The sequence below is a fragment of the Anopheles ziemanni genome, chromosome 3 (genome assembly GCF_943734765.1).
Source record: "Anopheles ziemanni chromosome 3, idAnoZiCoDA_A2_x.2, whole genome shotgun sequence".
In the NCBI taxonomy this organism is placed as follows: Eukaryota; Metazoa; Arthropoda; class Insecta; order Diptera; family Culicidae; genus Anopheles; species Anopheles ziemanni.
This window is the reverse complement of record NC_080706.1, coordinates 4,728,424-4,741,046: the sequence shown is the minus strand read 5'-3', so window position 1 is coordinate 4,741,046 and position 12,623 is coordinate 4,728,424. Positions and strand designations below refer to the sequence as shown.

The 12,623-nt window shown below is 46.2% G+C and overlaps 1 protein-coding gene across 1 annotated transcript in view; it reads right to left on the bottom strand.

Moving 5' to 3' along the window:
- Nucleotides 1–12,419, bottom strand: part of LOC131289346 (nephrin) — a 30,702-nt gene extending 18,283 nt beyond the window's left edge. The window contains exons 1-5 of the mRNA XM_058318581.1: nt 12,354–12,419; nt 11,618–11,726; nt 10,889–11,030; nt 4,832–4,978; nt 26–87 (exon numbers count right to left, since the gene is read on the bottom strand). Of these exons, the coding sequence (XP_058174564.1) occupies nt 26–87; nt 4,832–4,978; nt 10,889–11,030; nt 11,618–11,726; nt 12,354–12,419 (526 nt within the window). The remainder of the gene's footprint in view (nt 1–25; nt 88–4,831; nt 4,979–10,888; nt 11,031–11,617; nt 11,727–12,353) is intronic.
- Nucleotides 12,420–12,623: the final 204 nt, after the last annotated feature.

Sequence of the window (12,623 nt, the reverse complement as noted above, 5' to 3'; positions counted from 1 at the left end):
AATTTACACACATGCACATACTTACCCAGCACGTCGAGAAGGATCCGACAGTTTTTCGTGGGCGATTTGTGAAAATCCACTCGGCATCTGCATTTGCATGTGATTCGACGGCGTGAGCGTTGGAAAGTGAGAAAAAATTAATACAATAGGTTTAGTGGACGGTGAGGTGAGATTCTAATAAAATGCTCAAACAAGATACGGATATCAAGAGCGAAAGATTAGGAATTAAATAGTACAAGAATCCTGGCGAATCTGAATATCTTGGAATACTGTTCCAAAATGAGAATAAAGAATATAGCAGGTAATCGAAAAAAGTCAAGTTCAAAAGTTTCTTTTTTGTACTTTAAATTCGATTCGTATTTTCGTTACTGTTCAAAGGCAGTGGAATTGATTTAAATGTTTCAATACTCATTGAAAATATGTTTCTATTAGCATAACGTATGCCATTTCGACTCGCATATTATTTTCGTGTATGAAAAAACAATTTAAATAATATTCCACCCTCCTCTCTTTTATCTTATGGATTTTTCTCCTTTTTTGTTCCACCGTCAAGGCTTCACTTTTGCCGAAAAATCCTTGACTTGCCCGTACGTCCCTTGTTTTCTAGCGAACCCCCAAAAACACGAGATCTAACTACGAACAGCATTGATCATCCTTGTCGTTCGAGGGTTGCGCTTGTTAGGATCAATTTGCATATTTCGATTCAATTCCGATTCGTCCGAATTTTGTTTTCACCCGACCAAAAAGAAAGGGGTATTGCTCGAGGCGAAACGAACGTGTCCTTCCCGTGCTGTCCGTTATTTTATTTCCTTTCCTCGTCGAGTAATGCTTTTCGCATAAAACTTTTCCGTATGATTTCCCAACCTGCGCCGCCGGCTCCCCGATCTGCAATGTTTGCGACGTTTCGGAAGGTTGTTTTCCTTCGGGATACTTTCATGTGGCAAAAGCAAGACAAGTCTATGAAGATTCGATGGCCCAGATTTTCCTTGGCCCGTGTCGTCGTGCTTGCTTCGCTTGTTGTCAAAAATTTACGATCTCGGTCTTGAGAAGGAAATTGGATTTGAATATTTGCGAAGGCCGAAAAGGAAGCCTCCAGAAAATAAAAAAAATAAAACCCAAGTCTAGAGTCGACTACTGTGAGTGGCAATAAGGACAAAACGAGATCTTGAACTAACAGTTTTTGGGGGGAGGTATGGGGCAGCTGAAAAGGAAACCTAGTCCCCTCGTTGGGTTCGATGGCAGCCTAATAGTGCCCATCGGAAGGTGACTTTTTTTCGAACGGGGCGAGGAAAAACCGATCGCTACTCCAGGATGAGCACTTGACGACGACAACAACAACAACAAGTGTGCCAGGGATGAAGATTTGTTGATAGAATAGAAGCTATCCTTTTCTGGGTGTTGTGGCAACCCGAATGAAACTCGGCTCGATAAGTGGTCAAAGTGGTATTTGAAAGGATTCGACTGAACGAAGGAAGTAGAAATGGGATGGAGTTGTGGAGGCATGCAGCAAGCGTATTGTGAGCATTATTATGATGGCGGTTAATATGACGAAATGTAAGGAATATCGACTAAGAATTCAATTGAGCTTTGAGCTATCAAAGAATTGATCGGATAGAAAAGGAAAAGATTGTTGAGTGTCGGATGCGAAATTTTGAAAGGTTGTCTTGACTGCTTTAGCCTTCGTATGGGCCCATTCAAATGTTTTATTGATATTGAGTTCATGTAACGAATGTATTTGAACCACAACGTTTCCATTGCAGAAATTCCATTTTGAATTGAAATTGATGTTGATCAACTTTTCTTATCGCACGCCAACATGAAAACAAAGAAGCAAAAAGTTTCTTTAGGAACCAACCAAAAAACGTTAGAAAATGTAATCAAATATAAACTTGTAAGTATTTATATTTGGAATCCGTAACCATCGCAAGGTAGAAGGAAAAAGTAAAAAAAACTAAACACCAAACACAACAGAAGATCAAAATTGGATGCACTTCAATGGCCAGGTATTGACGTCAACAATCTATACAGCGTAGGTGGGTGATTGAAGTTACACTCTTTTTATCGAATACCATTTCCGCATTTCCTACTCTCCCGATGACGGTGTAAATTCCAATCATTTCTTTTCGCAAAATCATCACCACCACCACCACCTCACGGCGCCAGGTGGGACGCGTTCGGGTGCGAATGCGTAAAGTCGTAAAATCTTATGAAACGCTGCCATATTTGTATTTCACACCTCGACCCCGACGTGCAAACCCCAAAAGTGATTGGGAAAAAAAATGTGACACGTGGTACACACTCGGTGGCATGGCGAGTACATATCGAAGGGTGGGAAAGTGTGCGCCAAAGGATTGACCTGGTGTGGCGGGACGGGTTGGTGAAAAGTGTGGTTATATCCTTCAACATTATGTCCGCAGTAGTCCTCCCACGTGTTTTGGGAAATACGGAAACTGGGTTTGGGCCGTGGGTGAGAGGGGCTGCCGGAAAGTAATCGGCGTTACGCTGTAAGACTCGTGCAAGTTTAGTGTTATGTGCTCGTGGAACTACGCCCCACAAACTTGTGCGAAGAAGAGCTGGGCCGCATTCAGCATTCGGCAATTGAAACCATCCAGTGGCAGTGCCTAGTGGAACAGTCCGATGTGGCGAAGGGTGAAATGTTGCGGTACCAGGATTCTTTCCTCGGATAACAAGAACAAACCAAAAAAAAGGAGAAAGAAAGAAATCGCCAACACCCCCTATCGAAAGCATCATTTCGGGGGAAAGGATGGCTTCGCTTCGATTGAGATCTCGAAGGGAATTCTTAGCGTTCCAGAGGCTACACCCGGATTTGGCCCCCGGGGTGCCTTCCGAACCCGGGAAGGTCGAAAAATAGCGAGCAAACAAATCGAAGCCACGTTCGTCGATTTAATCGTTTCGGTCGAAAGCGCAAACTTTTGATTTCGCCCTGGCGTTGGTGCGCTTTTTTTAGTGCCCTGTTTGCGTTTGCGAGTGTCGGACGGACTCGGAAGGATTTCTTATATTTCCACCCCCCCGAGGGTGTATTACTTTCGAACGGAATGCTGGACGCGTGAGGAAACTGCGGCAGCAGTGCCCCCCCCCCCCCACTCTTTCCATGGCGATGGAAAATTCGCCAAAAATGATACCATTCGTTTGAGCATCTTCGCCATTTTCCTGCTGATGGTGGCAACTTTTCGGCTGCTCGGCGCAAACAGTGCTGAATATTTCACCACCGGCCCGGGAAAACAAGCGAAACGAAATGAACACCATCGTCGGGGGGCACGGAAGGACTGGCCTTGCGTGGCCATTTTTCGCCATTTAACGGTTACACGTTGGGTGCGTCGTTGTGTACCCTTTTTACCAACTGGAGGATAACATTTCAGGCGCAAAGCTATTCAGGCGGGTGGTAGGTTGATTTTTATTTTCATTTTCCCTCCCTCCGATAGTCTAAGCAATTGAAACACATTCAACAAAGGATGTCTGAGCGTGTGTGTGTGTGCGGGGAAAGAATTGTTTTTCACCCGGTTTTTGGGCTCCACTTGACTTCCTTTCAACCTTTTTCCCGACCATCACCATGACCAACCATACGGTCATTAGGAACAATTTTAACTCAATCCAGCACAAGTTAATCCACCCATATTCTCTACCCGGACCATTAGGTTTGAACGGAGCACCGGTTGAGAAGCATAAAGTGTGCATGTTTTGTAGGAAACAAAATACAACTATAACCTCGCTTCATTTCCAGATTGTATGCTGGTATGATTGTAGGATAATAAAATAACAAGTTGATAGCTTGGAAAATACTTGCGCGCTAGAGTTTGTCCGAAATTTGTTGGATAAATAGTTACTGACAGATGAAGTTCAAATCAACCCTTTTTACATCAAAGTGGGCCGACGTACGCTGTTTACATTGTTGTCAAAATACCATTTCGTAACAGAAGTTTTTAGAAGTTAAAGTTACTTTTTTTTTGTTTATTTTTGTTCTTTTCTGTTATGGAATTAGTAAGAGTGGTGAAATTGCCAGTGAAAATAATTTCCATTTTAACACGATTTAGATCTCATCTTGCCAGCACATTTCTCGGCACAAGCTCCAACCCTCAAATTTATTGCTGCACTACCACCGGAAAACCTGAGTGCAGTTCTAACCAGGAAGGGATTCATACCTCACTGGATAAGCTTCGAAGGGCAACTTCCTCCCAATACCGATACACATTTCTGCAATTCCGCATCGGTTTCCGATACGCGTATTTGATTGATATTATGGCTTATTTTATGGTTTTGATAAATTCCTTTCTGATTGCAAACTGCGGCCTTCATCTTCAACACATTCCGAGCCGGGCGCAGTGTGATGGAAGGCCATATAATGTGGGTTTATCTCTGGCCTGTACGGGAAAACTAACGTAACACTCGGAAGGATTTGCAGACGAAACTAGATTTCGGTATCCTTTTTCCTCCCCCGTCTTTGTTGGTCGTTCCTTTTGTCCACTTGAAGGTAAAATTCCTTTCGCGAGAAAAACTCAATTCGCAACACTATCACGTGCGGAGTGAGCACTTTGTCAGGCTTAGCCTTGGGTTTATAGATGTTTCGAATGGCGGGTTTCGGGAGGAGCTTCCTGCCTCCGAGTTTTCTACCAGTGCGGCCAACCAGGTATCCGTGGGGAATAAGTTTTATTCCACCCGTTTCCACGTTTTCCCTCCCATAGTTTCCCGACGTGAGACGGTGTTTTCCGGCATTCAGTGAAATCTTCGTGATCAATCCGGGCGGATCGGCACGGGCGGGACTGAGAACAGATAATCGAGGTGAAACAGTGAAGGCACAACCCGGCACACATACCTGTACAGTCCGGCATCCTCCTGCTTGACGCCCTTGAGCCGAAGGGCCGGTGGACTGGTGTCGTAGTAGAAGTACGCCTTCGATTTGAGCACCGCCTCGTCCGACCAGTGGATGGCCTGCTGGAGGCTCTTACCCCGCGCGTCGAACCTTGAGATGGGAGGAAGAAGAAAAAAGAAGGGAAAATGAAAGAAATGGCAAAATGTGTTCGTGAAAGGCAATGAAAACCTCATGCTATGGCCAACGAGGAAGAACCCGGCCTCCACCGGGCTGATTCGTTAGAGTTTTACGAACGTGCGGGACACGCGAGATGACTTCGATCGAGAGCCACCGTCGAGGAGCTGGCCGGGGCAAATAAGCTGTCGAAACGTGTCGAATTGCGAACGAGTGAAGCGAACCCAAACGGACCGACAACTGGAGAACTGCTGCCGGAATCGTTGGCGGACACGAACCGAGAGGCTGTTTGGCCACCTACAAAGTGGGCGTCGACGGCGGGGCCGGGACGCAACCTCTGGACGCAGGGGCCAATAAAATCCAAGTGTTGATCACTTACGTAAACATAAGGAATTGATAGCGAAGGGTAATTTTCCGAGACGCTGGCAGCTAATGAAAGTGACACACTTGGCAACCACCCTGCAGGGGATGTTGTGGGCCATCGTTAGGGGGACTGGGTGGCAGGGTTTGCGGATCGTAGTTACACTTTCGCTTCAACGATCCGGTGCGGAATAGAGGCCAGTAGGGATATGGTCCATTAGGTACAGTGATGAGTTGCACAGTTCAGGCAACTACCACCGCACTGGCTTTGGCCTTTTGCGTTAGGACTCGATAGAAGTCTCTCGTGTACGTGTGGTCTTTTCGTGTGACTCCAGCGGGGCGATAAGATAAGCCAGCCAGGGGTAACGAACTTCGGGCTGAACTTCTTGAAGGGGCTTATGCCGAGTCGGAGGATACTACTACGCACCACGGAGTCCGTTGGCGAGATTTACTCGTTTGAGCTCACTTAATGCACGATAGTTCTCGCTTTGAGGGGCCAACTTAACCCGGGCCTTGCGAGGGACGGTGCTTCTGGGACCGAAAGCCGCCGTTGGTAAACCTTTTTGAAGTACCAACGCAAAGCTGAAGGCAATGACTTTACTGCAATAAAAATTATCTTTTACACCACCACCACCACCGCCACCAGTTTTGCGGTATCGAGGGAGGAAAGTTGTTATCGTTATAGGTTCGGTGAGCGCGCACAAGGAAAGGATTATCGACTCATAAGACTTTATTTTATAGCGTCCATAATGGGAGTCAAATTGAGGCTTAAGCTTCGCATGGAAATGTCTTCCATAAGTGGAAAGAGGTAAAACAAATCGACCTCAAACACGATCGAATAGAAACATTAATTCATTTTAATGAGTGTTTCAGGTGCGTATGTGAGAAGCACCGACAATTGGTGTGATTGCTGGGAAAATATCATCGGCTATCGGTGCGTTGAGGGGTGTTATTTTTAGCGCCACCTCATACGAAGTTGGCAATCAACCACCCAGCAAAGGGTGGCACAATGCCGAAACAACACAATTTCCGGTACTTCCATATTTCACTCGGTGCGACGCGCATGTAACATTGTTTGCTTTCGGGTGTTTACGCCGTGCAGCTTAATGCCGCCGTGTTGCTCCCGTGTGACCGTGTTCATCCCGTGCAAACGTCCCCGGGCGCTCGTTCGCATGTTTATGCTCGCACGCACACCTTGTGGGTTCGGTCCAGACCCGGGTATTGTTTGTGTATACATCCCTGATGCACGTACACGCCCCGTGCCCGCCCCGGGCACTGTGGTGTGATCGATTGATGAGCGAAGTTTACAAATATCATTCTCCTGCAAGTATAAACATTGTGAGTGAGTTCGAAGCCGTTGGGCATTGGGGCACTATTGAGCACAATCGAATTGGAAGCTCTGACGGCTACTTTAACAACGTGCTTAGTTGATGGATGATTTGAACATAATTATAAAAAAACGACATCCTATATTTGAATGCGAAATACAAACTAGATTAAGAAGACAAGATTCAAACCTAAAACTGTCCGGAGAGTTTCCCGTGGTGTAGCTCCCAGAACATTAAATCCTTTTAGCAATGGAAAGTCCTCTAGTCGGATGAAAATTCAAACAGGAAATAAATATGGCATCCATCAAAATATAAACGTGACCAAAATGAAGGTAAGGAAAAAATCTATAAAAATACAGAAAAAGCATCCGGTTTGAAAATGTCAAATCAAACACTCCAAACACCGGAGCTGCATCGGCCGGAGGGTTTAGATATCGCGATTTTGTCCGCTGAGCTGGCCTTCCAAATCTCCACCGGATGACATCACACCTGGCCGAGCCCAGGAATCAACGGCAAATCCTTTCAAACAGGAACACACAAAAAAAAAGAAGCTATTTATACTAAAGCCAAAAAGTCGGTAATCCGATTAAAACAGATGTCAGTGCCCAATGTATCAGAAAGAAAGAAAAAGGTTGGGCTTCCGTCCATCCGACTGTCTGCATGTTGATTTTTATGTCTCTCTATTGATGTATATTTTGTAGAGTTGTGTAAATCGGATTCAGATTCATGAATCTGAATGAATCTCTGCCTTATAAGGGATTCATGAATCTTTCGCCGCGAGATTCATGAATCCCAAAGACACACCAAATGATGTAAAGTCACCAACCAAAAGTCGGTTGAGGGACCACCTTTTTTTTTTTTTTTTTTTGGTCTCATTGTCCACGCCTATGACAGAATCGGGGAGATTCATGACAGAACCATGAAAGATTCATGAAGATTCATTAAGGTTTCGAAAAATTCATTAAGCTTTGAATATTCGAATCCGCTAAGATTCATGAATCCATCTGAATGAATCTTAGGTAAAAGATTCATATGAATGAATCTCGCCAAAAGATTCATTAAGCACAACACTAATATTTTGAGGGAGGACAGGCTCGTTTTTTAAACTCTTTTTCCCGCCTTCTGCATTCAATCAACATCGATCCGTCGGAGTGCGCTTCTATGCGGGTGTGGTACAGGCGACATACGTGAGCGTCCGGGTGAGTTTTAGATCAGTGGGTTAATCCCATCCCGAAAAGCGGAATGTGTTACGTGGGAAGCAGAAGGGAAGACAAATCACGTGATAATGTTTTAACCCTTTTGACGAGGGACAATGCGTTGCCGTGCGGTTGGTAAACGATATTTGATGTGCCGGTTATTTTAATCTTTCAAGCATTTAAACAGTTTTGACTCGTGTCCCGGGAATTCAAAGGACGCGTTCGACAGCTATGGGAAATACTCACTCCAAAGTGTTTCCGAATGAAAAAAAAAACACGAACCGGAAGGATTCGAAATGGAAATATGATTCCATTCCTATATGGAACACCTTGAAATATTTGTTTGCCGGCCAACGACCTCCTGTATTCAATGACGAATAATCCAACAAATCATGGTACCGCATGGTACTCTAGGCACTGTTTAATATTGAAGAGACACGCAACCGTCCAATTTAAGGAACATCTAATCTGCGCCATCGGTTTTCGTGGCAGCCTTGCTATTTGTTGATCGAGCGGAGGCTTCGGAGGGCAGCTATTGACAGATGGCGAGAGGGCGAAGAAAGCTACGCTGGGGTTGAGTGGGTGTAACGATAAGAAACCATCGGCAAACTCGTTCGGCTAAATATACATCAGCTTCCTTCGGGTATGATAAAGCCCGGGCGGTAGGAGTTAACGGTGGAGACATTGAACGATCGAAACGAATACTTAACGAGGAACGATATTTGCTTCACAAACATAGGGCGCAGGGTTTTTCTGGCTTTATCAATCGAGGCGTTTTCGGGGTTTTGATGTGGGTCTATTTGATCGGGGATTTTTGTCACTTCCCGTGCGACCATGTACCGGGGCAAGGCAGGATGCTCCAGCGTTAAAGGTCAAATAGTCTTCCGAAGTCAAGATGGATTGGAACTTCGGGGGTTTTCTTTTGGGTTCACACTTCTTCGCTTCAAGTAAACGCCGGTGGGTGTTCTGTTTTTTTTCCATGCGTGCGTATGTGCTTATGATGATTTAAGATATGAACTTTTTTCAACTGTGGTCTTTGCACAGGTGGCCTAGAAGCAAGGGAAGAAAAATATACAACGTCAAAGTAGAAACATGATAGAAGATGTTGCGTAAATTCCGTTCTATAAAACCGTACCGCTTGCGCCTTCTTGACTTGATGAGGAGAGATTGATTTTGATGGTTCCGTGGCGCACACGACCATCATTAGCCATTTAATGTCCCCTGGTGTACATATTTTTTACAACCGAGTCAAATCGGGGCCGGGACAAAAATGTCAAGCGCTTCGATCGCTGATTTATGGCCGGTTAAGAAGCTTAACTGTGCATCCATCGGGTTTCGGTGTGGCTCAGACCGTTTGGTGGGAGGGTGGAATTTAATGAGGTTTTTCAGAAAGGCTATCAAAACGTCCAAATCCGGAACCCGAAGGGAAGTTATCAAGATCATGTGCCACTCCGGAGGGTGCTCAGAATCGGCGAAAAGACGTTAAACGGCAAGCCTGGCTCCGCGGGAGACTAAAATCGAACATCAGCTCGAACGACCTGTAGTGCATTTTAATGCAATTGTAAGACTGACAAACACTGGCCTTTGCCGAGTGCTGGGTAGAGCATTATTCATACTCAACATTACTCTACATACTGACAAAATGTCAGTTATGGCCGATACGCATGGCAGCTACAATTACAGTGGACGCGCCGCATAACCGAACAGGACGCTTCCGACGAATTTATTTGATTACGATAACGACCTACCGGTCGACCGTCCGGTGACATCCCATCGCTCCCCGTGGGTCATGTTTTGTGCGTCGTTGATCAGCCTGAAATAAACCTAAACCATGATCTTGACGCAACGAGGTTGAGGAATTTCTGTTTGCTTACTCATTCGTTTGCTTGCGCTGGTCCGGGAGTCGCCACACTGCATTAGCATTCCGATGTTTATCGTTTGTGATTGCTCTTTGGAGCTTACAACGTGCAAGTCCGTGCCGTCTCCGGGGGAGCCTGCTCGAAAACTCCCGAGTCCTCGCCGTAAGGATTTTGCCGTGGCGAAAGAATGCGCAGGAAAACGGGAACGGTAAAGTGGTTCCAGCAACCCGGAACTCTCCACCGGGCTCTCTGTCCGGGAAGGCGAAGGTAAACAAAACGCACAACGAATCGACCCCGGCGATGGTATCTTGGGCAAATTTCGTCTCATTTTCCCCGTCACCGCCGCCTGTGCACTTCATATCTTTGGTTTAATTTATTTACTTTGCTCTTGAAAACTGTCACCGGTGCTGTCAGTCTGTGTTACTTTTGTTTGACAACAACTACCTCGTGGATCTGAGCAGTAAAGAGCAGTTTGTCGTTCAGTTTTATTGCGTGCGGGGTCCGGGTTTTGTGTGATGTGAGGTTTGCAAAAAAACTCCAGAATATGCTCAAGTGTTTGCTCCCGTTTTGTGCAATCAAAGATTTCTTTTTCAACCAGCATCTCGTGGAGGGAGTGTGTTTTCAGAGTGAGTGTTTGTGAAAAATGAATGGTTCGTGTGGTTGATCTGCTGAAAAATGTTGCAATACCTACGTGCCAATACGGTAAGTAGGATATTCCCATTGCTGTGAAGTTGCTGTGTCTATAGACAAACTGGTATAGATTGAGGATATACCGAAATCACTTAACGAATGTACGACAAGTGCAGGTTCCTGCAGGTAGATGATACTAGGTGAATCGAGGTTTGGAGTTTTAAGGTAAGCAACATTATTCAAAGTTCAAAATTAGATTCCATATTCTCTATCTTCTTAATTTTCATAATGCATGCTGCACATGTCAGTCAAGTCATGTTAATTGATGCATAAGTGAGGCGGATGGCGCAACGATTCGTTCGGTCCATTAGACACCGGAGACTTTTCAACGACAATGCGAAAACCCGTCTACGCGAAATGATGCCCCTTTCTACCGCTGGCAACGTTAGTGAAAGTCCCCGGCTTGCTAGTCCCGTGCATGATGTGAGGGTCAGTCGAATGGAAACTACTTACGAGTAAATTGGCTTTGTGTTGCCCTCCTTGTACCAGATGACCAAGTAGACCTTGTCCGTCATCATGGTCATTGTAGTTGGCAGCAGATCGCACGGCAAGGACACGTCCAGCCCGACCGCCGTTTGGACGTCTATCAGTGGGCCTGTGCGGGAAGAAGCGAACATGGAAATAACGGGTTAGAATGACTGGAAAAATATGACAATTTGTGGCATGTTTAGCATCACACGACGATGGCCCAGCTGGAGCGAACTCGAATTCTGTGTGCTCCATTTGAGCCATTGTTTCGGTTGGGCGGTCGACAGACAGGAGGATTACACGCCAATTTAGTCCCTCAGTGATTGCAATCGTGGATAAATGGAAGTTACATGGTGGAATGGCAGTGCAAAGCACAAGTTCTATGGATAACCATTGGCTTATGGTTTAAATAATTGGTGAACTTGACCGGCAAGACAGCATTACCCGGTTGATGGGCTTCTAACTTTCTAATGGATGAAAACACACAATGTGCCCCATGGTTCGATAATTCGTCGCTTTCGTCGCATACAATGATTCAAGAATCCGCTTCCATCTCTCGGGTCTTTGGCCTAATGCGACTTTTCCCTCTTCGACAAACACCAATAGTTGAGGTTTTCCTCCCCCCCGTTCCCTCGCTGTCCCGAACATTGGGGTCATTGGTATTCATAAAAGTCACCAGAGTGCCGGCAACCGGCTAGCCGAGCAAATGTCAACCGTTTTCGACACCTCCCCTGATGGCGGTTGAGGTTGAGGTTCGCCAGCCGCCGGCCGGGACCAAGTCCAAGAACTGCCGAGAATAGTCAATTCCTGCGGTCGGAAGCGTCTTCGGCCCACAGCGCCATAAGTCAGCTCGTCAGATGTGTAATCCCCAACTAATCCACACGAGCGACGCTGCACCCACTCGTCGCGTGGATGGCCCTTATGCCCTAGGCGTTCTTCTTCATCTTCCCCGAGCACTGAACGGACCCATTCCGAGCTGGTGCTGTATCACTTTCCATTTTCCGAGCATCAATCTCACCGAGCGTCTGTGTGAATGGCCGTAGAGGACGGGGGGGTAGGACACGCGATGCTGACACAGATTCGTTTCTTTGAAGAAGGATTTGTACGTCTTAAGGAGACCTGATTTTTCTTCCCGAGCTGTCACTGAGCTGAAAGGTGGAAAAGGCGACCGTTGCCTTAGGTAGGGAGGTGGAGCCGACCGTTCTACGAGTTCTCGGATGCTTTTTGCTTCCTCATTTTCATAGCACCTTCTAGGGTTCCCCGAGCAGCAGTCAGTCAATGTAAATTCTTTCGCATATCTTACTCAAGCGGCCGCCGGGAGGAAACATGCGGACGGATGGCAATATGCTTCCCATGTCATTCGGAAAATGTTTCCCCTCCTCCCCCACCGGACGGAGTACTGAGAGGTGGTAAGTTTCTGTTCGTCGCAACTCCTACTCGGCTTCATTACCTTACGTGGAAGAGGCGAGTTTCGTCGTCGTCGCCGGCAAACCGTTAGCAATTTGTCTTTTATCATTTATGCACGCCGACTCTCGACGACGGTAGTGCCATTTTTGGGATAGCGTTAGCACTTTGAACGTCCTTATGCAGCTTTATTTTACTGCGCCAGGACATCCGTTCCGTGCTCAACGGTCGCGCTCTGTCTCATCAAATCTTCTCGGTACAGAGGAAAAGCTTGCGCAATCCCGGGCGGACAAGCAGGTTAGGTATTACCGTTTTA